Source organism: Emys orbicularis, chromosome 5, assembly GCF_028017835.1.
Source record: "Emys orbicularis isolate rEmyOrb1 chromosome 5, rEmyOrb1.hap1, whole genome shotgun sequence".
NCBI lineage: Eukaryota > Metazoa > Chordata > Testudines > Emydidae > Emys > Emys orbicularis.
This window is the reverse complement of record NC_088687.1, coordinates 144,714,470-144,741,540: the sequence shown is the minus strand read 5'-3', so window position 1 is coordinate 144,741,540 and position 27,071 is coordinate 144,714,470. Positions and strand designations below refer to the sequence as shown.

Sequence of the window (27,071 nt, the reverse complement as noted above, 5' to 3'; positions counted from 1 at the left end):
AGGGGATTCCTCTGGGCTCTTTGAATCTGATTACCCTGTAAAGTTATTTTCCATCCTGATTTTACAGAGATGATTTTTACCTTTCTTTCTTGAATTAAAAGCCTTCTTTTTAAGAACCTGATTGATTTTCCCTTGTTTTAAGATCCAAGGGGGTTGGATCTGGACTCACCAGAAATTGGTGGGGGGGAAAGAAGGGGGAATGGTTAATTTCTCCTTGTTTTAAGATCCAAGGGTTTGGATCGGTGTTCACCAGGAAATTGATGGAGAAGTCTCTCAAGGCTACCCAGGGAAGGGTTATAGTACTTGGGAGGGAGATATTCTGGGGGGGAGGTAGACAGAGTTTCCCAAGTTTCAGAGTAGCAGCCGTGTTAGTCTGTATCCGCAAAAAGAACAGGAGTACTTGTGGCACCTTAGAGACTAACAAATTTATTAGAGCATAAGCTTTCGTGGGCTACAGTGGCAGCAAAGCAGATCTAAGCTGGTAGTTAAGCTTAGAGGTTCTCATGCAGGTCCCCACATCTGTACCCTAGAGTTCAGAGTGGGGAAGGAACCTTGACGGGGCACCACCACCTCCTGGCTGAGGTGCCTAGCTCAAGGGGAGGGTTCACTGTTGTGAATCCTGAGTGGAAGGAGGCACCTTACCTACCATTGAGAGACTGGGCTTAGGCATTGTCCTTGGCATTTCACTCCTGGCCAGCTGAGGCATCTCCCCACTGAGCCTGCCGGTTTCTGTTAATCTTTTAGAAGCCTGACTCTCCCCATGCATTGTGTACGGAGCCTTGGTGCGAAGCTGGGGGTTGTGAATTCCAGTGGGTGACAGGGCACCTAAAGTTAGGCGCCTAGGCCCCTCTTGTGAATCTCAAAGGATATAGGCCCTCCCTACAGAATGGGCAACGGTATCTTGGGAAGCCATGTCATGGAAAAGAATTAGGGGTCATGGCAGACAAGCAGTGGAACATGAGCTCCCCTGTGATCCTCTGGCCAAAAGGGCTAATGTGATCCCAGGATGTCTAAACAGGGAGGAGTGAGGAGCAGATTTTACTTCTGTGTAAGGTATTGGTGAGACCGATACTAAAGCACTGCATCAGTTCTGGTGTTCATGGTTTTTAAAGGATGATGAAGGATCATAGAATCATAGAATCATAGAATATCAGGGTTGGAAGGGACCTCAAGAGGTCATCTAGTCCAACCCCCTGCTCAAAGCAGGACCAATTCCCAACTAAATCATCCCAGCCAGGGCTTTGTCAAGCCGGGCCTTAAAAACCTCCAAGGAAGGAGACTCCACCACCTCCCTAGGTAACGCATTCCAGTGCTTCACCACCCTCCTAGTGAAATAGTGTTTCCTAATATCCAACCTGGACCTCCCCCACTGCAACTTGAGACCATTGCTCCTTGTTCTGTCATCTGCCACCACTGAGAACAGCCGAACTCCATCCTCTTTGGAACCTCCCTTCAGGTAGTTGAAGGCTGCTATCAAATCCCCCCTCATTCTTCTCTTCTGGAGACTAAACAATCCCAGTTCCCTCAGCCTCTCCTCATAAGTCATGTGCTCCAGACCCCTAATCATTTTTGTTGCCCTCCGCTGGACTCTTTCCAATTTTTCCACATCCTTCTTGTAGTGTGGGGCCCAAAATTGGACACAGTATTCCAGATGAGGCCTCACCAATGTCGAATAAAGGGGAACGATCACGTTCCTCGATCTGCTGGCAATGCCCCTACTTATACAGCCCAAAATGCCGTTAGCCTTCTTGGCAACAAGAGCACACTGTTGACTCATATCCAGCTTCTCGTCCACTGTGACCCCTAGGTCCTTTTCTGCAGAACTGCTACCTAGCCATTCGGTCCCTAGTCTGTAGCAGTGCATGGGATTCTTCCGTCCTAAGTGCAGGACTCTGCACTTATCCTTGTTGAACCTCATCAGGTTTTTTTTGGCCCAATCCTCTAATTTGTCTAGGTCCCTCTGTATCCGATCCCTACCCTCTAGTGTATCTACCACGCCTCCTAGTTTAGTGTCATCTGCAAACTTGCTGAGAGTGCAGTCCACACCATCCTCCAGATCATTAATAAAGATATTAAACAAAACCGGCCCCAGGACCGACCCTTGGGGCACTCCGCTTGAAACCGGCTGCCAACTAGACATGGAGCCATTGATCACTACCCGTTGAGCCCGACGATCTAGCCAGCTTTCTATCCACCTTACAGTCCATTCATCCAGCCCATATTTCTTTAACTTGGCGGCAAGAATACTGTGGGAGACTGTGTCAAAAGCTTTGCTAAAGTCAAGGAATAACACATCCACTGCTTTCCCCTCATCCACAGAGCCAGTTATCTCATCATAGAAGGCAATTAGGTTAGTGAGGCACGACTTCCCTTTGGTGAATCCATGCTGACTGTTCCTGATCACTTTCCTCTCCTCTAAGTGTTTCATAATTGATTCCTTGAGGACCTGTTCCATGATTTTTCCAGGGACTGAGGTGAGGCTGACTGGCCTGTAGTTCCCCGGATCATCCTCCTTCCCTTTTTTAAAGATGGGCACTACATTAGCCTTTTTCCAGTCATCCGGGACCTCCCCCGATCGCCATGAGTTTTCAAAAATAATGGCTAATGGCTCTGCAATCTCATCCGCCAACTCCTTTAGCACCCTCGGATGCAGCGCATCCGGCCCCATGGACTTGTGCACATCCAGTTTTTCTAAATAGTCCCGAACCACTTCTTTCTCCACATAGGGCTGGTCACCTTCTCCCCATATTGTGCTGCCCAGTGCAGCAGTCTGGGAGCTGACCTTGTTTGTGAAGACAGAGGCAAAAAAATCATTGAGTACATTAGCTTTTTCCACATCCTCGGTCACTAGGTTGCCTCCCACATTCAGTAAGGATGCAGAAAGGATTCACACAGCTTATTTGAGCGCTGGAAAAGATGCCTTGTGGTGAGAGACTTAAAGAGCTCAATCCATTTTGTTTATCAGAAAGAAAATTGAGAGGTGACTTATTACAGTATATGAGGCCTGTCACAGGGCACAAAGGGGCTCTTTAATCTTGTGGGGAGAGGCAGAACAAGAACCAGTGCCTGGAGCTGATACCAGACACGTTCAAGGGATCACATTTGAGGCACTAGTTTTTAGCAGTGAGGTTAATTAACCACAGGAACAAACTCCCAAGGGAAGTGATGGATTCTCCATCTCTTGAAGTCTTCACACCACAACCGGATCCCTTTCTGGAAGGAGCCTTAGTTAAACACAAGTTATTGGTTTTGTACAGGGGTGATTGGGAGAAATTCTATGGCCTGTGTATACCTGAGGTCAAACTAGATGATTGGATGGTCCCTTCTGGCCTTAAACTTTCTGAATCTCTGCTTGCCCATCCCTGGGCACAGCGGAACTCATCCGTAATGCTGCTCAGTTAGAACATTGATCCACTCGATACCTGCGGGAGTTGGCATCGGCTCTTCTGCTCCTACTTCCCTCTGTGCCCATCCCTGTGCCTTTGGTACAAGCTGTCTGTATCTCTCTGAAATCCTTGCTCCCTGCTTGGCCAGGGTGGAGGAGCTGCGGGAAGCTGCTGCCTGGCCAGCATTTTCCTTCAAAATCATGAACACAGGCTCCTTTGTGGGCAATGCAGAGCCCTGCACAAAGCTACTGTTTGTTGGGGAGCAACAACATTAAAACCACAATTGTTCTCAGTGAGATTCTTTGGACCTTTCCATATCTGCACCCCCACACCCCTGCCTCCTGCTGCAACAAAGGAGCCAATGTCCTGGCTCCCATCACCTCCACCCTCCAAGCTGAGGAGTCGCCTGTGGAGGAGCTTAGATCCTCCTGAAGTTTAGGTTGATTCACTGGAAAATGGGAACATCCAAAGCCACGGTAGGGAGAGTAAAAACTGGAAGGGCTAAGGCTGTCCCTCTCCTGCTTCAAGGCAGGATCCACTCCCTAACAGCTATCCTCCATGGGAGAAGCTTTCCCGAGGTGCAGGTTATTTTGCCCTTTCATCGGAAGTGGCTGGGCCTGACCACCCGAGACAGGAGACTGGGTGTGCTAGTCCTCTGCACTGATCCAGCCTGGCTGTGCTTGGTCCTGCAAAGACCAACACAAGATAGTGTGATCTCAGCCAGCTGGTGTCTGCATAGCCCGTGTCACTGGGACTTGCTCTTGTTCTGTTCAGTCAGGCCTGCTCTACATGATACAGTTAGGTCAATGTAAGGCAGCTTATGGTGATCTAATGATGTCAGTGTACACACTACAGCCATGCTCCCGCTGATGTAAGTGCTACACTGATGACATAACTCCACCTCCATGAGAGGCATAGGGCTTATGTCGGTGTCCTTAGGGCGACGCAGTGACTGTGTTACTTACATTGGCTGTTGGCTGTCTTGTCAATTTCACGGCGCCAAGAAAGTCGGTCAGCTAGAGCCCGGCTGCCCCCAGCTCCCTAGTCCCAGCTGGGCTTTTGCCCGGAGGCTCCCCATTCTGGGAGCTGTAGTCTGACATGCGTCTGACGAAGTGGGCATTCACCCACGAAAGCTTATGCTCCAATACGTCTGTTAGTCTATAAGGTGCCACAGGACTCTCTGTTGCTTTTTAGGGCTGTAGTGTAGACATGTCCTCAGTGCCCAACCTCTCTGAATGGCAGGGAATCCCCACGGGCTGGTGAAGATGGGCTGTTCCTTGCCATTTCTTACCTCTAAATAATTTTATGGAGAGATTGAGTTGGGGAGGGGAGAGGCAGTGGTGGTATTCTGCCAAGTGCTATGCATTTGACTCCACCCTCAGTGGGGATCAGATGCCCTGCTGAGTCCTGCTGGGCTCTGCTTGGCACTGTCTTGACTGGGGGGAAAAGTAAGTGGTGGTATCCTTCCAGCAACACCCATTCATGGCATAAAAATGAGAAATGACTTGGAGAAGACTGTGCAGATGGTTATAAACTGATTGTCCCTCTCTTCCTTCCATAGTGTGATTAGCAGTGGCAGTCACAATACGGGCACTTAGATACCCAGTGACAATTCCTTGAGTGCATACCTCACTGAGATGAATGGGGTAGTCCATATAGGGCTAGAGACTTGCTTTAAAACCAAAAACAAAAAAACAGAGCGCAGAGTTTCTGGAGCACAGTGATGGCAGATTGGGAGCTTTGATGTGATGTACTGCCAAGTGACACTGTCCTCCTCTGGATTCAAGCCCTCACAATGATGGCCTCTTGATTAATAGATTTTAATGCCCCTGGGGATGGGCGGGTGGGGAGGTGGGACACCATTATGATGATCTAGTCTGACCTCGTTACTAACACAGGCTAGAGAATTTCATCAAGTGATTCTTGCATCAAGCCCTGAATTTTTGTTTGACCAATAGCATCTTTTAGGGAGAGACACCTTGAGTTAAACTACAGTGTGACGGGTTGGACCCCCCCTTCTAGGATGCCACCTGATGTACTGGGATTTCATTGAGCCTCTCCTGCTTAAGCAGCCTGGGTTCCCTCTCCCTGCTGTGCTGAACTAGGCTCTCCAGCCTCTTGCAGCGCACACACAGGAAGGGCCACACCCCGCTGCAGAGACAGACGGAAGTCAGCTCTGTGTGAGAGGACTCCCCCAGCACTCACGTGCAGACCCCTTTTGGGAGATAAACCCAAAATAATACTGTCTTGCACTGTATAGAAATATCTGTACAGCGCAAGCTCATAAAATTCACCCTCTTCCTCAATGTGAAGAGAGATGCACGACTTCTTGCCCCCCAGTTAGAAATTACAAACTGGATTTTATTATAAACAAGAAATAGGTTTATTAACTACAAAAGGTGAATTTTAAGAGGTTCAAGGGATAGCAAACAGAACAAAGCAGATTGCCTTAGTAAATAAACAAAAGCTGCAGACTGAGTTTAACATACTAGATAGGTAGGATACAAATTAACAAATTCTCACCCTGAGTGATAAACAGGCTGACAGATTCTTAAGGCCCAAGTTGACTTGGCTTTCCCAGGTTTTCTTACACAGGCTAAAGATCTTAGCCTGGGACCATCACTTCTCACAGTTCAGTCTTTGTTCCTCAGGTGATTTCAGGTGTGTTGTTGTAGGGAGAGTGAGGCCACTCATGTTGTTATTGTCCCTCTTTTATATCTCCCCCCCCCCCCCCATCTGCTGGAAAGCTTTTTTACTGTGACCTGGGTCAAACAGTTCCCATTGTGTAGCGCTATCTCTGAGAGGTTTCTAGTGCAGACAGTTCCTGGGATAATTCTTATGCTCGTGTACATTTCTTCAATAAACCACTAACATTGTTTGGCCTCATCCAATGTAGCACATTTGAAATACAGAGACATGGTCAATATTCCCAGCGTCAGATACAAAAATGATACATGCGTATAAACTGGATAAACACATTCCGTAAATTATAACTTTTCCAATGATATCTTACAAGACCCATCTTGCATAAAGTATATCTTAGTTATACCATATTCATATCATAACCATATTTCCGTAAAGAACATGGGGTGTAATGTCACACCTCTCCCTGCGGAAGCAGTATACCTAAAATCCCTTTTTGGCTTTGGTTATACAACCTTCAGGTGACAGAAAATCCAGTGTCCCCAGATAAGTTGTTCCAATGGTTAATTATCCTCACGGTTGAAAATTACACCTTATTTCTAGTCTGAATTTGTCTAGATTCAGCTTCCAGCCGTTGATTGGATATTGTTCTGCCTTTATCTACTAGTTTTAAAAAGCAGTTTACCATCAGAAATCTTCTCCCCATGTAGGTGCTTGTACACAGTGATCGGGTCTCCTCTTAGCCCTGTTTATTAAGCTAAACAGATTGAGCTTCTTCAATCTCTCACTATAAGGCAGGTTTTTCAGACTTTGAATCATTCTTGTAGCTCTCCTTTTCAGTTGTCAACTGCCTTTTCAGGAACCAGAACTGTAACCAGTAATAGTCTCACTGATGCTGTATATATGGGTAAGATCACCTCCCAGCTCCTACTCGATATTCCTCTGTTCATACATCCAAGAATCATATTTGCTCACTGAGCCACCACATGACATAGGGAGCTCATGTTCAGCTGATTTCCATCATAACCCACAAGGTCTTTTCAGAGTCACTGATTCCCAAAATACGGTTCTCCATCCTATATGTGTGAGAGGCATTCCTTGGGAGAGTGCCGGTGGATTGCACTTTCCTCTGGCCCCCTTTCCTGCTCATCCTGGGCACTGATTTCATGCAAAAATAATCAGTTTAGGCTTTCAGCTGCATAGAAGTAAAGTTCCCAGGTCTGATGGCACTTGGTAAACTCAGGTTACAAAGCAGTTTCCATTATGAGCCCATTTTCATACGCTCCTAGCTTGCCAATCGAATTTCCGTCAGCGGGACCAGGCTTACTGCATTAGTGCTCTTTGGGCTTCATTCCCTTGAAGGTTTTGATCTTTTCCAGCACCAGCAATAAACTCTGCCTGTCTCAACCCTCTCTGTTCTGAGGCCAGTCCCTCTCTGGCTGTAGTGAGGGGCCAAGCACTCAGTGAAGATCTCTGAGACCTTGGCATTATACCTTCCCTCAGCCTCTCTAGTCCTTTCTGATTTTTCAGTCCTTGAATCAGTTCTTTCTCCCTGATAAGTGTCAGAGGAGGTAGTCTAATCTAGTGGATGGGCATGGGACTGGGAGTCAAGAGACCTGGGCTCTACTATTTACCTGACAAGTGACCTTGGTTAAGTCACTTCATTTCTCTATGCCTGTTTCACCTTCGATATCTGTCTCCTGTTTAGGCTTTAGGCTCTGAGGCAGTGGTTGTCTCTTTCCAGGGGTGTGTACAGCACCCAGAACAATGGGGTGCAAAGGATACCCAGAATGTTGTAATGCCATGATAGGAATCAATGACATACCCTCACCTGGGTTATCAGAATCAGTTCTGTTCACCCTGTATAGAAAAAAGGGGGGGGGAGGGTTGGAGGGGAGTTAAACAAAGAAGTAGAGGGTGTTTGGGGGAATGGGTGGCAAATGATTAGGATGTAGAAAGACTTCCGTGTGAGGAGATAGTAAAAGGATTAGGACTATGTTTAATTAGTAGAGGAGGCTAGTGAGAGAGGACGTGAGAGAGGTTTTGTGAGTTCTTTGGGGCAGGGACTTTACTCTGTACTTTGGGAAAGCACCTAGCACATTTTGGGTGCTACTGTCATGCAGATAAATCACTATCTAGATGAGTGGTAGTTAGAGAATCCTGTTTATCCTCTCCCAATACAGACAAGGAAGCAGTCAATGAAATCGAAAGGAAACCAATTTAAAACAGATCATAGGAAATTTTTTACACACAATGCCCAATAAATCTGTGGACTCCCCTTGCCATAGTATATCATGGAGTTGAGAGCTTTTCGGGATTCAGAGAGAGGTGGACTGTTTCTCTGATAAACAGACGGTCCACTTACATTTGATAGGATAAACATGCGCAAGGGATAGACCCTCCTGCTTTATGTATAACCAACAGCTTACCTTCTGGCAGGTTAGCCCTTTACTGTCTGCAGGGGGGTGCTCCTACCTTCCTCTGAAGCACCTGGTGCTAGCTCCTGTCAGGTGAGTGACCAGGCTTCATGCATCCCTGTTCTGGTCAGGTGAGCCTTGTGTTCTGAGACAGTTAATCCCCTAGACGCTGTCTGAATCTGACTGTGAATAGTAGCTGGGTTGCTGCCAGACCTCCACTTTCTACATGTCGATCTGGTCTGGGAGAAGGAGTGTTAAAGGTAAGCCTGGCAGCTCTGCTGTGGTGGTAAGAATTTTATTGATGCTCCTGCCTTTAAATTGTGGTTCGGCCACACACATTTTGAGGGCAATAATAACAAATTTCAGTGCTCAGGCTGGGTGAGGTGCCCACCACCGTAGTGTCTGTGTGCCAGCGATTTCCTTCCAAACAAATGTCGGTGGCACATTTTCAGACGTTCATAATTTGATTTGAAAAATAGCCTCTTGCACCTGGCCAAAGCCTGTTCTCTCACTGTGGGAAGTGTCTCAGAGTTTCTGGGTCTTTGATTTACCACCTCAGTCAAAAGAAATCACTAATTTTTCTAGTGGGACGCTTAGCCTGACCAGGCTGCTGGGCCAAGTCACTGCACAGACCACCAAAGTCATAAGGTGGAGAGTGAGGATGTGGGGCTGCAATGCTGGGTCTCACAATGAGGAGGCGCTCTGCAGTAGCAAATCTATGACATACTCCTGTAGCTGTTGGCAGGATCGGGAGCTACATTTTAAGACCAGACCTAGCAAGTGGGTTTAACCAACAGTCGTAGGGAGAAGAGGAAGGCAGGATGGGACAGGGTTGCAAGCATCTAGGACATTTGGTGAGCTGGATTCAATCATGTTTTTCTCATTGAATTTCTCTGACCCTCTCCCTATTTCTGTTTTATTTCTGATTACTTTTATTAGCACAAAAGGAAAGAAGCAGAGGAATTTACCCTGGGCGTTTGCATTTCCTCCTGTACATATGCTTCAGTTTGTCTCTAGTAGGACACTTGTTTTAAATAATGATAAAACCTCTGGTCTTGCTGCACTTCGAATCTGGTACCATTTTCTAAAGTTTTAAAAACATTATTGCTAGCAGGTGCTGGCTGTCCCTTGTACCGTGGCAATATTTCTTTTATGATAGTCTCTCTGCCCTGCCCCTCAGGACCCAGGCTTTCCCAGCCAATCCCACCTGCTTTTTGAGCCCTAGGGCTACAGGAGCCTTGAGAGCTGCTGCATGGCCTATTTAGCTTAGAACAGGGCGTGGGGTGACACTGGGCCCTGAGGACGGTACATGTTTGTTAGGCTTTGGGTCTGAGAACCAGTGGTGTGCTCTATACTGTACAGAGATCATGGCAGGCCCACCCCATCCTTGTCCCAGGCAGTTCATTGGATAGTGCACTGCATGACCAGGGATCAAAGGATCCTGTGGTAGCAAAACAGGGCAGAATTTCTTCTTTATTTTCTCTCACCCAGGATTTAAATCAGCTTCTGAATCGGATGGGTAAAGGATACCTAATGTGACTCCAATTTATAAAAAAGGCTCCAGATACAATCCTGGCAATTGCAGGCCAGTAAGCCTAACTTCAGTACCAGGCAAATTGGTTGAAACTATAGTAAAGAACAGAATTGTCAGACACATAGATGACACACGGCCTTTCTTATGTTCTTATAGATGAACACAATTTGTTGGGGAAGAGTCAGCATGGTTTTTGTAAAGAAAAGTCATGCCTCACCAATCTACTAGAATTCTTTGAGGGGGTCAACAAGCATGTGGACAAGGGGGATCCAGTGGATATAGTGTATTTAGATTTTCAGAAAGCCTTTGACCTCACCAAAGGCTCTTAAGTAAAGTAAGCAGTCATGGGATAAGAGGGAAGGTCCTCTCATAGATCAGTAACTGATTAAAAGACAGGAAACAAAGGGTAGAAATAATGGTCAGTTTTCAGAATAGAGAGAGGTGTCCCCCAGGGATCTGTACTGGGACCAGTGCTATTCAACATATTCATAAATGATCGGGGGGAAAGGGTGAATAGTGAGGTGACAAAATTTGCAGATGATACAAAATTACTCAAGATAGTTAAGTCCAAAGCAGACTGCGAAGAGTTAAAAAGGAATCTCACAAAACTGGGTGACTGGGCAACAAAAATGGCAGATGAAATTCATTGTTGATAAATGCAAAGTAATGCACATTGGAAAACATAATCCCAACTATACATATCAAATGATGGGGTCTAAATTAGCTGTTACCACTCAAGAAAGATCTTGGAGTCATTGTGGATAGTTCTCTGAAAACATCCACTCAGTGTGTAGTGGCAGTCAAAAAAGTGAACAGAATGCTGGGAATCATTAAGAAAGGAATAGATAATAGGTCAGAAAATATCATATTGCCTCTATATAAATCCATGGTACACCCACATATTGAATACTGTGTGCATATCTGGTCACCCCACCTCAATTAAAGATATATTGGAATTGGAAAAGGTTCAGAAAAGGGCAACAAAAAAGATTAGGGGTATGGAACAGCTTCCATATCAGGAGAGATTAATAAGACTGGGACTTTTCAGCTTGGAAAAGAGATGACTAAGGGGGAGGGATATGATAGAGGTCTATAAAGTCATGACTGGTGTGGAGAAAATAAATAAGGAAGTGTTATTTACTCCTTCTCACAACACAAGAACTAGGGGTCACCCAATGAAATTAATAGGCAGCAGGTTTAAAACAAACAAAAGGCAGTATTTCTTCACACAATGCAGTCAACCTGTGGAACTCTTTGCCAGAGGATGTTGTGATGGCCAAGACTATAACAGGGTTCAAAAAAGAACTAGATAAGGTCATGGAGGATAGGCCCATCAATGGCTATTAGCCAATGTGGCAGTGATGCAAAACCATGCTCTGAAGTGTCCCTAGCCTCTGTTTGCCAGAAGCTAGGAATGGGTGACAAGGGATGGATCACTTGATGATTCCCTGTTCTGTTCATTCCCTCTGAAGCACCTGTTGGCCACTGTTGGAAGACAGGATACTGGGCTAGAAGGACCATTGGTCTGACCCAGTATGGCTGTTCTTATGTTAAGGGCTGTTGTAAAGAGTACAGGGATCAATTGTTCTCCATGTCCACTGATGGTAGGACAACAAGGGAGATTTCAGTTTGGTACAGGGGAACCCCATTTATCCATTCTACTTGGGACCAGGGCCAGATCGGATAATCAAAAATTCGGATAATCAGGAGAATGTGCGGGGCTTGTGCTGTCGATCCCGGGCGGAAGGGCTTGGTTCAGTTAATACAGAAAGATGGTTAAACGGGGTTCTACTGTATTAGGAAAAACTTTCTAACTATAAAGATAGTTAAGCTCTGGAACAGGCTTCCAAAGGAGGTGGATTCTCTGTAATTTGACGTCTTTAAACCACGATTTGAGGACTTCAGTAACTCAGGCAGAGGTGAAGGATCTATTACAGGAGTGGGAGGGTGGAGTTCTGTGGCCTGTGATGTGCAGGAGGTCAGACTACATGATCATGATGGTTCCTTCTGACCTTTGAGTCTGAGTTGTGGAATCTCCATCACTGGAGGTTTCTAAGAATAGATTGGCCAAACACCTGTCAGGGATGTTCTAGGTTTACTTGGTTCTGCCTCAGTGCAGGGGATAGAACTTCATGACTTCTCAAGGTCCCTTCCAGCTCTGTATTTCTATTATTTCGTGGTCTGTCCTTCATGGTAAAGATTCTCTTAGGTGCTTCTTCTGGCTCTGCTGGCTGAAAAGTCAGGCATACTCGTGAGTATGACACATTCACACAGTGTCCCCAGCATGTTGTCAGTTACTGTGGGGAATTGAGTAGTTATGTCACCTACTGACATGGCTGTGAGTGCCTTCCCTGCAATTACTACTTACGTGAGTAAGAGGGGTCCGCTCCTCCATAGGCGCCAACTTCTTCTGGCGCTAGTGGGTGCGCGACACCCCTGGCCCTGCCCCCATTCCAACCCCTTCCCCAAAGTCCCTGCCCCAACTCCTCCCCCTCGCGCTCCCATTCCAACTCTGTCTCCACCCCCTCCCTGCCCCTATTCGACTCCTTCCCCAAATCCCCGCCCCAGCCCCGCCTCTTCCCCGCCTCCTCCCCTGAGTGCGCCACGTTCTCCCTACTCCCTCGCAGTGCTTGCTACAGCCCTTTGACAGTGGCAAGCGCTGGGAGGGAGGGAGGAGCGGAGACGTGACGTGCTGGGAGGTGAGGCGAGGGGGGGCAGGCTGGGGAGCTTGGCTGCCGGTGGGTGCAGAGAACCCACTAATTTTTCCCCATGGGTGCTCCAGCCCCAGAGCACCCACCGAGTCAGTGCCTATGAACTTCTCTCCTCTTGCACTCAATCCTTGACATCAGTGGCTGGTTGTGCTTTTCACAGTGCCTGTGTCATGACTGTTTGCTCTGTCCCTGCAGGCAGAGTGTCACAATTACATCCGCATTCTGGAGTTTGCTGATGAGAGCCACCTCTTCACCTGCGGGACCTTTGCTTTTGATCCACAGTGCGGCTTCATTGTAAGGGCCCAGTGCCTGTTGGGGGAGGGAGTAAAGGGGGGGGGGTTGAATGGGCGAGGAGAAGAGTCCAGTGCTGCCTGCTTGGGGAAATGGGCAGAGATCAAGAAGGATGAACCTAAAGCTAATGAGAGGCTTTTCTGTGGCTTCATCACTCTAGTTCGAGCCCTCAGAGGCCGTAAGGAATTCACCCTCCACCTCTTGGTGAGCTATGGAAGTAGTATCCCCATTGTGCAGAAGGGGAAGTGAGTTGCCCATGGTCATGCCAGGAGTCCATGTCAGAACCAGGGGTTGAACCCTCCTGAGGCCCCAGGCAGTGTTTTAACCACAGAACATTCCCTCCATATATTAAATTTCCAGTCCTGAGTGGGGTGGTGGTGAGGCAGGAACCCAGGGAAGATTGGGGCCTCCAGTGAGTGGTTAACGGCCTTTGTAACGAAGCACTACAGCAAAAAATAAATGCTCTCTTGGCTGTAGTAACAAGTTAAACAAGGGAGGGGACAAGTCCTGGGGCTTCCATCATTGAGAGTCCACACAATCTAGCTTAACATCAGCCTGTCCCACCCCAGACAGCCCCCAGGGGGATGGTGTCTGTAAGCCCCTCCCCAAACCCAAACGGGGTGGCTGAACTTTCTCTGCTTTTATTGCAGAAAGTGGCCAATTTCAGCAGTGTGGAGCGGCAGGAAAGTGGCCGGGGGAAATGCCCCTTTGAGCCTACGCAACAGTCAGCAGCCGTAATGGTCGGTACGTTTGTTGCAGTGTCAGCAGCATTTTGGTTTGGTCTGGAACTCGGTGCAGGGAGCAAGACTGGCTCTGGAAGGAAGAAGCATGTTGGGGGTAGCAGCAGCAAGCGAACAAACTTCCCTCACCATCCAGGTGTAAAGGGAATTCAGTCCTTGGCCTCCTCTGCGGAGACTGCTTGCAGAGCCGGTTAGTTACAGTGGCAATGTGGACACCTGTCTATAAGGAGCTGGACAGAAGCACCAGCCCTCCGTTCCCCAGAGTCACTACATGGGGGCAATGACTTCCCGGGATTACTATCTACTCTGAACGGAACCGGTGACCTACGTGTAAAACCCCATAATCCATGTCCTGACCCGGAGCTGGAAAGGGATACAAATTACACTGTGCACATCACAGAGCGGCATCTGCTGGTGCCCACTCCAGGAGCTGGCGCGGGCCGCATGAGGTCTGCACCACCTTGAACCATTTAGTGTTTGAAAGTGAACGCTTTTTAAATACACTGACCTGAGCATCCAGGACTGAGGCTACCAAGGCCCAGGGTGCCCCCATGACCTAGAATCTCCCAAACCTGGTCCTCAATGTCTTGCCTGTGCTTGAGCTGTGGGTAGCCAGGCAGAGTGCAGTGACTGACTTGGAGATGGAAGGGAATCTTCCTAACCAACTGGAGAAGGGTGCCACGTGACTGGGTTAGCACCGAGGCCACAAGTGGTAGCCACTAGCGTTCTAAACCAGCTGCTGAACCTGGGTGGAAAATGGGGTAAAATCCAGTGTCTCCTTGCCATCCAGATGTTACACCAAAGCCCAATTTGGCACATTTTCCTTCTAGGTTCAGGCACAGCTCTGCATTATAGCCTGGCCACGGTGTACTCCCTTCCCCTCCCCCATCTCTTTCCCTGCATTGCACATTGGTCCTTTGTGTCTTTCACACCTGTCACATCTTGGACCTTCTTCTAGATGGTGTCCTGTATGCTGCCACTGTCAGCAACTTCCTGGGGACACAGCCCATCATCTCCAGAGCAACAGGAAACCTTGAGGAGCGCATCCGGACAGAGATCTCAGTGACCTGGCTGAACGGTGAGTGACCAATGGAAATCACAGAATCATAGAATGTCAGGGTTGGAAGGGACTCAGGAGGTCATCTAGTCCAACCCCCTGCTCAAAGCAGGACCAATCCCCAGACAGATTTTTGCCCCAGATTCCCTAAATGGCCCCCTCAAGGATTGAACTGACCTCCCTGGGTTTAGGAGGCCAATGCTCAAACCACTGAGCTATCCCTCCCCCCTTCTTGTTACTCTTAACATCTCTTGCTATCTGCAACTCCAAGTGTGATTTGGCCTTCCTGATTTCACTCCGGCATGCCTGACCAATATTTTTATACTCCTCCCTGGTCATTTGTCCAAGCTTCCACTTCTTGTAAGCTTCTTTTTTGTGTTTAAGATCAGCAAGGATTTCACTGTTAAGCCAAGCTGGTCGCCTGCCATATTTACTATTCTTTCTACACATTGGGATGGTTTGTTCCTGCAACCTCAATAAGGATTCTTTAAAATACAGCCAGCTCTCCTGGACTCCTTCCCCCCTCGTGTTATTCTCCCAGGGGATCCTGCCCATCAGTTCCCTGAGGGAGTCAAAGTCCACTTTTCTGAAGTCCAGGTTCCAAGATGCTGCCCTTGCTAAGTCTCTAACGGATCTGGGGACAGAGAAAGAGAAGGGGGGAGATAGAGGTTTCTGAGGGGGACGGGGGTGGGAGTCTTGGAGACCATCAATGGCCGATGAGACACAGAGAAGATGCCAAGTGAATCCTGCCTCCTCTTGGCCCCTGAGAGTGTCCAGGGCAGGTAGGGATGATATCAATATACTGGCCCTTTGCCCAGGAACAGTGGTAGTCACCTGGGGGGGGGGGGGGGGGGGAGGAATCTGCCTTGTTCAGCATTTGAACCTCCGATAGTTCATTTCCTGTTGCGATTGTCTCTCACCTGTATCCATAGACCCAGTCTTTGTGGGCTCCACTTTCCTGAGAGGGGGCGAGAGTGGAGAGGACGACAAAATCTATTTCTTCTTCACGGAGACAGCCAGAGAGTATGACTTCTATGAACAAGTGAAGGTCCCACGCGTGGCCAGAGTCTGCAAGGTATAATCCCCAGGGCTCCCACAATGCAGAAGGGAGGGGATGGCCTCACAGGCACCCGGCAGCTTCTGTGCAAGGTGAAAGCTGCCTGCCAGTCCGAGGATGTCTGCCACTCTCAGGAGGCGGTAAAAAGTAATTACCCTTTTCCGGCCAGGACACCAGTGTGACGGATTGGATCACAGAAACCCCTTGGGAACTGCCAGCTGATGTGCTGAGACTACCGCTGAGCCTGTTTCCCCTGGCAGCTTAGGACTTCAGTGCCCTGCCTGGTTTGAGCCAGACACACTAGTCTGCTGCAAACGCAGACCCAAGTCTGAACCTCGTCCCCTAACAGCTGCAGGCTTAACTGAAAACAGCTTAAGAAATGTTCCTGTCTCCAACACTCAGATGCCCGCTCCCAATGGGGTCCAAACCCCAAATAAATCTGTTTTACCCTGTATAAAGCTTATGCAGGGTAAACTCATAAATTGTTCGCCCTTTATAGCACTGATAGAGCGATATGCACAGCTGTTTACCCCCCCCCCCCCCCAGGTATTAATACATACTCTGGGTTAATTAATAAGTAAAAAGTGATTTTATTAAATACAAAAAGTAGGATTCAAGTGGTTCCAAGTAATGACAGACAGAAAAAAGTAAATTACGAGACAAAATAAAATAAAATACGCAAGTCTATGCCTAATACAGTAAGAAAGTGATTACTGATGAAATCTCACCCTCAGAGATGTTCCAGTAAGTTTCTTTTACAGACTAGCCTCCTTCTAGTCTGGGTCCAGCAATCACTGCCATCCCTGTGGTTACTGTCCTTTGTTCCAGTCTCTCTTAGGTAACCTTTAGGTGTGGAGAGGCTCTCTCTTGAGCCAGCTGAAGACAAAATGGAGGGGTTTTCAGGGGCTTAAATAGACTTTCTCTTGTGGGTGGTCCCCCTCCTCTCTCTTATCCAGAATTCAGCTCCAAGATGGAGTTTTGGAGTCACATGGGCAAGTCACATGTCCATGCATGACTGAGTTCCTTACCAGCCAGGTCACATTCCTAGGAAAGGTCAGATGCGGATTGTCGTCTCCAAGTTCATTGTTGGCTTAAGTGTTTCTTGATTGGGCACTTACTGAGAATAGTCTTTTCTCAGGAAGCTGACCAACTGCTTCACTGAGGCTACTTAAAATTAAACAAGTACATAGCCAATATTCATAACTTTGAATACAAAAATGATACATACATACAAATAGGATGAATATATTTAGTAGATCATAACCTTTACAGAGATATGTTACATGGCATATGTAGCATAAAACATATTCCAGTTATGTCATATATACATTCATAAGCATATTCCCATAAAGCATTATGGGGTGCACCGTCACAACCAGAACTGGAAACCTGCTTCTGCCAGAAGAGCCTATGGGATATGCAGTGATGGTACATGGCCAGGCCCTCACTTTTACATCTCACTGTCGTAACACTGTCAGGAGCACAATATGTCCTGCCACCGCTTGGAGGCAGGGGTGTCCATGTGGACTTGGAGCCCCTCTGCTCTCTTTGCTGAAGAACATCTTCCATCCCTGATCAGATTCTGTCACTAAACTGCGCTCTGCTGTATCTCCAGATTCTGTCCACTCCTCTCCATCCACACAGCCAAACTCCGGTCCCGGCCTTGGCCATCCACACCTCCACCACAGCAAATTCCTCCTCTCTGGCCTCCCTGACACACACACCCACCTCTCGTCTCTGTCCAAACCTCCACTGCAAAAATAACCTATCTCACTGCACCCACAGAGCGTGTTCAGCTCCTGCTGAGCCTTGTGGGCTCCCTTTGAACTCCTAGTTCTCCCTCCTGCCTCTCAGCCTCATCTTCTCTTACTTCTCCATGATCTCTGTCCTCAGCTCATGCTGCTTACCTGGACATTCCTGCCTGTACTTCCTCTGCATTGCCTCCCGTGCAGTCTCCTCCTCTCCATCATATGGGCTGTCATCCATGTCCTGCTTGTCTGAGTCTCCCACAAGCATCTCTGTGCTTTCCTCCATGGCTCCTCTTCCCTCCACGAGCTAGTCCATAAAGACTGTCCTATCCTCCTCCATGACCCTTTCCAAGCCCCACATCTGCTGTGACATCAATAGTAAATAGCCCGCTTAAAGGGCTAGGCAGGGTCTTCCAATGTCATTAGTTTTTAAAAGGTATTCAACACGCAATCAACTTTAATCTGTAACTGTGTCTTTCTGCTGTGTTACCCCAGTATGCCCTCCCCCACTTCCTTAGCTGCTTATGTCCACCTGTTCCTGCTTGTCTTAAGTTACGAACCCTGTGGGACAGTGCCTCTCTCATTGTGTCTATGCAGCACCCAGCACAACAGGGCTCTGATGTGTGATTCGGCTCTTATTTATTATCATTATTTATATTATCATAGTGCCTAGGAGCCCCAGTCATGGATCAAGAGCCCATTGTGCTAGGTGCAAAATACAGACCCAAAAGGCTGTCACTGCCTCAAAGAGCTTACAATGTAAGTCTAAGACAAGAGATGACTGATGGATACAGACGGAGTACAAGGAAACAATGAGACAGTATTGGTCAGCACAAAAGACAGTGGTATCAGTGAAGCAGCAGCCTAAACATTGTCAAATTTTTGTAGGCTTCACAGCAGTTTTAAGACGGTATTTGAAGGAGAACAGTGAGTTCGTTTTGCAGATGTTTGTGAGGAGCACCTTCCATGCTCAAGAGGCAGCATGGGAAAAAGCACGGAAGGTGCTTGTTTGAAAATTTACAAGTGGGTGGTGCAGGATGGCATCATGGACTGATCGGAGGTGGGAGTCAATCTCTCAGTACTAAAGGCTCTATAGGCTCTACAATAATATACAAATAAAGAACACAGGTTGCCATACTGACTACTGATCACATCCATGTTTAATAAAAATGCTTCAGTTGTAATTTATCGGCATCTACTGCAAACCTTCCAGTGTGCCCCTGCAGAATCTAAATCCAGCTTGCTGTGCAGTGCAGGGTGTGGCTTTACCTTCATTATCATTGTAAATTCCATGATCAGGGAGTCTGCCTGTCTGTGTATTGCAAAGCTCAATGCTCATCTGTTAGAGGGACAAGGTGGATGAGGTAATATGTTTTTTTGGACCAACTTCTGTTGGTGAGAGAAACAAGCTTTTGAGTCTCTCAGAGCTCTGCTTCAGGACTGGGAAAGGTACTTACCACATCACAGCTAAATGCAATGTGCAACAGATTGTTTAGCATAAGTTAGCATGTATTATAAGGGACCATTCAAGGTAGAGTGGTCTGTTGACACAAAATGGCGGGGGAGGGGGGTGTTAGTGAGTTACAGATTGTTGTAATAACCCATAAATCCAGTGTCTCTGTCCAGTCCAGTACATGATTTTTAGTGTCTAGCAGAATAGTGAATTTAAGCTCCCAGGCTTGTCTTTTGAAAGTGTTGTGCGGGTTTCCTTTGAAGATGAGGACTAAGAGGTCAGATATAGGGTGATCGCTTTGTGAAAAGTGTTCATCCACCAGTGACAGGGTGGTTTTTGTCTTTTATTGTTTTCCTATATGAATTGTCTCTAATATCCTGGGACTGACACAGCTACAGCTACACATGCTCATCTATTGTCTAACATACTATGTTAGCTGTAACACAGACCATGCCCAGTTTGGGTAGCTTGTGAAATCTGACAAGCTTGCATTCAAGATCATTCATCAATAATTTAATACCGCCTCTGGTGGTTATGTATTCTGCCAATTGAAACTTTCTTTCTGTTATCTTGGCCTGTTGAGAGTGGTTTGCAATAAGAATGGCCATACTGGGTCAGACTAATGGTCCATCTAGCCCAATATCTTGTCTTCCAACAGCGGCCAGTGCCAGGAGCTTCAGAGGGAATGAACAGAATAGTGCTATTGAGTGATCCATCCCCTGTCGTCCACTCCCACTATCTGGGAGGTAGAGGCTAGCGACACCCAGAGCACAAGGTTACATCCCTGACCATCTTGGCTAATAGCCATTGCTGGACCTATCCTCCATGAACTTCATTCTTTTTTCAACCCTGTTATAATTTTGGCCTTCACAACATTCCCTGGCAATGTGTTCCACAGGTTGACTGCGCATTGTGTGAAGAAGTATTTCCTTTTGTTTTGTTTTGAACCTGCTGCCTATTGATTCATTGGGTGACCCCTGGTTCTTGTATTATGAGGAGGAGTAAATAACACTTCTGTATTCACTTTTTCCACACCATTCTCTAGCAGAGCACCTCCTGCCCCCCCCCCCCCGCCATCTCTTTTCTAACTCAGCAGTTCCAGTCTTTTTAATCTCTCCTCATACAGCAGCTGTTCCATACCCTTAATCAGTTTTGCTGCCCTTCTCTGCACTTTTTCCAGTTCAAACATATCTTTTTTGAGGTGGGATGACCAGAACTGCATGGTCATTCAAGGTGTGGGCATATCATGGATCTATATAGTGGCATTACGTTTTCTGATTTAGGAACCATTAGGAAAGGTAATAACATTGTTAGCTTTTTTGACTGCCACTGCACAGTGAGCAGATGTTTTCAGAGAACTATCCACAATGACTCTAAGAGCTTTCTTGAGTGGTAACAGCTAATTTAGACCCCCTCGTTGTGTATGTGTAGCTGGGATTATGTCTTCCAATGTGAATTACTTTGCATTTATCAACATGGAATTTCATCTGCCGTTGTGTTGCCCAGTCACTCAGCTTTGTGAGATCCCTTTGTAACTCTTTCCAGTCTGCTTTGGACTTAACTATCTTGAGTAATTTTGTATCATCTGCAGATTTTGCCACCTCACTGTTTACTCCTTTTTCAGGTAATTTATGAATGTGTTGAGCAGCACATGACTGCTTACTTTGCATAAGAGCCTTTGGTGTTGGAACTTGTCAGAGTTTTTCTGAAGGTCCAAGTGCACTGTGTTAATTGGATCAACCTGTATGTGTGCTTGTTGATACTCTCAAAGAATTGTAGTAGATTGGTGAGGCATGATTTCCCTTTACAAAAGGCTGAGTTGTCTCTTCTCCAACATATGTTCATCTGTGAGCCTGATAATTCTGTTCTTTGCTATAGTCTTAATCAATCTGCCTGGTACTGAAGTTAGGCTTACCAGCCTGTAATTGCCAGGATCGCCTCTGAAGCCTTTTTAAAAAATCGACATTACATTAGCTATCCTCCAGTCATCTAGTACAGAAGCTGATTTAAGCAATAGGTTATTAGTTCTGCAATTTCTTGTATGAATTCCTTCAGAACTCTTGAATGAATACCATCTGGTCCTGGTGACTTATTACTGTTTAACTGATCAATTTGTTCCAAACCCACCTTGATTGACACCTGAGTCTGGGACAGTTTTTCAGATTCGTCACCTAACAAAAATAGCCTGGCTCTGGGAATCTCCTTCACATCCTCTGCAGTGAAGACCGATGTAAATAATTCATTTAGTTTCTCCGCAATGGCCTTGTCTTCCTTGAGCCTCCTTTAGCACCTCAATCAGCCAGTGGCCCCACTGCCAATCAGTCTGGCAGGCTTCCTGCTTCTGATGTACTTAAAATTCTTTGCTGTCAGTAGGGTGACCAGATAAATTGGGATGGGGGTGGGAGGTAATAGGCTCCTATATAAGACAAAGCATCATATCGGGACTGTCGCTATAAAATTGGGATATATGGTCACTCTAGCTGTCAGTTTGTGTCTTTTGCTAGTTGCTCTTCAAATGCTTTTTTGGCATGCCTAATTTTCCTTTGACACTTGACTTGCCAGAATTTATGCTCCTTTTTGTTTTCCTCAGTAGGATTTAACTTCCAATTTTTAAAGGATTCCTTTTTGTCTCTAACCACCTCTTCAACTCTGTTGTTTAGCCATGGTGGCATTTTTTTGATCTGCGTGTTGTTGGCTTTTATTGCATTTTCTATTTTGGCTATACATTTAATTGAGCCTCTATTATGGTATGTTTTAAAAGTTCCATGGAGCTTGGAGGCATTTTATTCTTGCGACTATTCCTTTTAATTTTTGTTTAACAATCCTCATTTTTGTGTCGTTCCCCTTTTTGAAGTTAAATGCTACTGTGGTGGGTTTCTTTGGTATTTTCTCCCCAAAAGGATGTTAAATATAATTACATTATGGTTGCTATTACCCAGCGTTTCAGCTATATTCACCTCTTAAACCAGATCCTGTGCTCCACTTAGGACTAAATCAAGAATTGCCTCCCTCCTTATAGGTTCCAGGACTAGCTGCTCCAAGAAGCAGTCAGTAATGATGTCTAGAAACTTTATCTCTACATCTTGTCCTGAGGTGACATGTACCCAGTCACTATGGGGATAGTTGAAATCCCCCATTACCATTGGGTTTTCTGGTTTTGGAGCTTCTCTACTCTCCGAGAGCATTTCACAATCCCCATCACCATCCTGGTTATGTTGGTGGTGGTATATTCCTACTGCTAAACTCTTATTATTCAACCAGGGAATTTATATCCATAGGCATTCTATGGTACAGTCTGGTTTATTTAAGATTTTCACTATATATGACTCTCTGCTTTCTTTTACATATAGTGCCATTTCCCTACTCTGTCATTCCAATATATTTTGTAGATTCCAAGGCCAGAAGAGACCATTGTGATCGTCTAGTCTGATCTCCTGTATAACACAGACCATAGAACTTCTCCAAAATAATCCCCAGAACACTACTTGGTCCTGCTAGTGAAGGCAGGGGGCTGGACTCGATGACCTTTCAAGGTCCCTTCCAGTTCTAGGAGATAGGATATCTCCATTATTTATAATTTATTTATTTATTTATTTATCTTTTAGAAAAACAACCAATCTTGATTTAAAATTTGTCAATGATGGAGAATCCATCACATCCCTCATGGTTAAAAATGTATGCTTTATTTCCAGTCTGACTTTATGTACATATCCTGCCCTAATCTTGGGGCTGCCTTCTTCTGTGTTTGAGGACACTGGAATGGACCTGTTGGTCATAGAAGCCCCTAGTGAAAGCACAGTGCTAATGCTTGAACCGAAGAATACCCAAGATGCTTGGATGAGTTAAGATAAGCTCTTGCTAGAAGCTGTGAGCAGCAGATGAATCCTCTTTTTCCTGAGTGTAAATGTCTCCTTTCTGCTCTCTCTCTAGGGGGACTTGGGAGGCCTGAAGACCCTGCAGAAGCGGTGGACAACTTTCCTAAAGACCCAGCTGGTTTGCTTGGATCCAGAGAGTGGAACCAACTTCAATCTACTGAAGGATGTATTTATCTTGCACTCTGTAAACGGGACTTCTGCAGTGTTCTATGGTATCTTCTCAGCCCAGAGGTGAGTGCCTTTCCTGGCTCCGGCAGGTGCACATTGAATGGAAAGTGGAGATGCAAAGGAGAGTGATCCTCAGTCTCGTGATATGGCTGTGCTCTGCACTCCAAGTCTGAGTCCCTGTGGACATCTCTGCCAGCAGAGCCAAGTGTATATCGTCTCAAGCAATGCAATGCTCCGTGCAAGGATAGAATTAAGGAGGCAAAATCCTCACAACTTCTCACTTCCTTACAGATGCTAAAGCAGCAAGTGGGAGCATCCTGGTCCTTTAGTCCATTGACTGCTTTTATTCTCTTCACTCCTAGTTACGGCTGTTCATCTTGTGTGTAGCTCAGATCATTTTAATCTGGAAACACTGTTTCAGGGAACTTCGGTTTCTCTCTGAGTGACTGTCCACACAGATTCCACTCTTGACACACACACACACGACCCGTGTGTGCAATAGCAGTGTCCATTGGGGCCAGGCGTGCACCCTGATGTCCTTGCATTTCCCCCAGTAACTGAAGGCATATAAGGTTGAGTGGGCTCAGCCACTGCTAAGTTCCTTAAAGCCCATGGCTGTGAGACAGAATCCCTGCAGTGTTCATTCCCTTGCTTTGTGCGACTTAACTATTACCTTACTAATGTCTATAATTAGTATTAGAGTAGGTAGAGTTAGTTTAGTTAGGTTTCCTCTCCTTGTTGGCTTTATAAAAACAACCCCCCCTTACCAAAATCCAAAACTTTTCATCTGTTTCCTTTTTTCCTAGAGCCCCCCCCCCCCCATCTCTCCACAATATAAGAGGATATTCTAATATCCTAGAATCATAAAAATATAGGGCTGGAAGGCACCTTGATATGTCATCTAGTTCAGCCCTTTACTAGGAGCCAGACCAACTGTGCCTAGATCATCCCTGGCAGATGTTTGTTTAACTTGTTCTTTAAAACTTCCAGTGGTGCAGATTCCAAGCCCTCCCTTGGACGCCTGTTCCAGAGATTAACTCCCCTTAGAGTTAGAAAGTTTTCCCCAAGATCAAACCTAAATCTCCCTTGCTGCAGATTAAGCGGATTACTTTTTGTCCCACCTTCAGTGGACTTGGAGAACAATTGATCACAGTCTTCTTTATAACAGCCCTTAACATATGTGACACAGTACTCCAGCTCAGACCTCACCAGTGCCAAGCAGAGCAGGATATGTATCTCCTGTGTCTGACATATGACACTCTTGTCAGTACACCCCAGAATATTAGGCTAGGTCTACACTACAGCGGGGGGGTCCGACCTAAGATACGCAACTTCAGCTACGTGAATACCGTAGCTGAAGTTGCGTATTTTAGGTCGGCTTACCTAGCGGTGAGGACGCGGGAAAGTCGACCGCTGCCGCGCTGCCGCCGACTCCGCTGCCGCCTCCTGCCGAGGTGGATTTCCGGAGTCGACGGCAGAGCGATCAGGGATCGATTTTACCGCGTCTTCACTAGACGCGGTAAGCCGATCCCCGATAAACCGATTGCTACCCGCCGGATCGGCGGGTAGTGAAGACAAAGCCTTAGTCTTTTTCTCAACTGCATCACATTGTTGGCTCAGATTTAATTTATGATCCACTATAACCCCCAGATCCTTTTCTGCAGTACTACTGCCTACCTTGTTTTATAGCTGTGCATTTGATATGTATTTGTGTATTTAATTTTTCCTTCTTAAGTGTAGTACTTTGCACTTGTCTTTATTGAATTTCATCTTGCTGATTTTACACTAATCCTCTAAGTTCTCCAGGTCATTTTAAGAAATGTCCTGTCCTCCAGAGTGCTAGCAACCCCTCCCAGCTTGGTGTCATCCACAAATTGTATGAGCATATTCTCCTCTCCGTTATTGATGTAACTGATGAAAATATTCATTAGTACCAGATCCCTGTGGGGACCCATTAGATATGTCCTCCCAGTTTGACAGTAAACCATTGATAACTATTCTTTGAGTTTGGTCTTTCAACCAGTGGTGCACCCACCTTATACAGTAACTCCTCGCTTAACGTTGTAGTTATGTTCCTGAAAAATGCGACTTTAAGTGAAACGATGTTAACCGAATCCGATTTTCCCATAAGAATTAATGTAAATGGGGGAGGTTAGATTCCAGGGAAAATTTTTTTCACCAGACAAAAGACTATATTATATACATTTATACACAGTATAAGTTATAAACAAACAATTTAATACTGTACACAGCAATGATGATTGTGAAGCTTGGTTGAGGTGGTGGAGTCAGAGGGTGGAAGAGGGTAGGATATTTCCCAGGGAATGCCTTACTGCTAAATGATGAGCTAGCACTCGGCTGAGCCCTCAAGGGATAACACATTGTTGTTAATGTAGCCTCACACTCTACAAGGCAGCACGAATGGAGGGAGGGGAGACAGCATGGCAGACAGAGACACACACCATGTGTGAGAGGCAGATGCACATTGCTCCTTTAAGTACGTTGACCCCACTCTAAGTACATTTCCTTTTAAATTAGATCAGCAAGTTGAGACAGCAGCTGCTGCGAGCAAGCTCCCTCCATCCTGAGCCCTGTCGTGTTCCCCCCCCCCCCCGCTCTATGGAGATGGGGTAAATGTGGGGCAGGAGCAGGGGGAAGGGGGACACCCTGACATTAGCCCCCTTCTTCCCCTTCCCCCCCGCACAGCAAGCAGGAGGCTCCTGGGAGCAGCTCCAAGGCAGAGGGCAGGAGCAGCACAGGGCAGTGGGGGAAAGGACAGCTGAACTGCCGGCCATTGATAGCCTTCTGGGCAGCTGCCGCACGGGGAACTTAGGGGAACAGGGAGCTGATGGGGAGCTGCTGATCCACCCTGGTTCCAAGCCTCCACCAACTAGCTGCAACGGGCTGCTCTTTTTGCAAGCAGTGGACAAAGCAGGCAGCTGCCAAACAACGTTATAAGGGAGCATTGTGCTTCTTTAAACAAGCATGTTCTCTAACTGATCAGCAATGTAACAACGAAACAACATTATTTAAGTGAAGAGTTACTGTAGTAATTTCTTCTACAACACGTTTTCCTAGTTTGCTTATGAGAATGTCATGTGGGACTGTGTCAAAAAGTTTACTAAAATCAAGATATATCACATCTATAGCTTCCCCCCACCCACTAGAGCAGGGGTTGTCAAACTGGGGATCGGGACCCCTCAGGGGGTCACGAGGGTATTACATGGGGGGGTCGCAAACTGTTAGCCTCCACCTCAAACCCCGCTTTGCCTCCAGCATTTATAATGGTGTTAAATATATTTAAAAGTGTTTTTCATTTATAAGGGGGATCACACTCAGAGGCTTGGTATATGAAAGGGGTCACCAGTACAAAAGTTTGAGAACCACTGCACTAGGGCACTAACGCTGTGAAAGGAAATTACATGACAAATTACTTGACATATTCATGTTAGCTATAACCTCTGGGTGCTTACAAATTGATTGTTTAATAATTAATTCTAATATCTTTTCAGATGTTTAAGTTAGACTTACTGGTCTATAATTCCCCAGGTCCTTTTTGTTCCCCTTTTTAAAGATAGATACTATATTTGCCCTTCTCCAGTCTTCTGGGACATCCTGCATGAGTTCTCAAAGATAATCACTATGGGTTCCAAGATTGCTTCAGCTAGTTCCTTAAGTACCCTAGAGAGAATTTCATCAGGCCTTGATGACTGATATAAATATTTTTTAATGTGTTCTTTCCCTATTCTGGCTTGTGTTCCTTGCAGCTTGTTGTTAATTGTGTTAAGCTTCTGATCACAATTAACTTTTTTAGGGAAGACTAAGGCAGAATAGCCATTAAGCATATCCAGCCTTCTCGATGTAATCCATTATTAGCTCTCCTTCCCCACTAAGTAGGGGACCTATACTTTCCTTTGTTGTTTTCTTGCTCCTAATGTATTTATAGAACCTCTTCTTAATGCCTCTTGTGTTCCTTGTTAAGTGTAACTCA

At 46.3% G+C, this 27,071-nt stretch overlaps 1 protein-coding gene across 1 annotated transcript in view; it reads left to right on the top strand.

Annotated features, from left to right (window-relative positions):
* The window catches only part of SEMA4F (ssemaphorin 4F), a 171,476-nt gene that overhangs the window by 101,273 nt on the left and 43,132 nt on the right, over positions 1-27,071 (top strand). Inside the window, exons 4-8 of the mRNA XM_065405477.1 lie at positions 12,891-12,985; positions 13,633-13,726; positions 14,681-14,800; positions 15,712-15,854; positions 22,968-23,143. Coding sequence (XP_065261549.1) covers positions 12,891-12,985; positions 13,633-13,726; positions 14,681-14,800; positions 15,712-15,854; positions 22,968-23,143 — 628 coding nt within the window. The remainder of the gene's footprint in view (positions 1-12,890; positions 12,986-13,632; positions 13,727-14,680; positions 14,801-15,711; positions 15,855-22,967; positions 23,144-27,071) is intronic.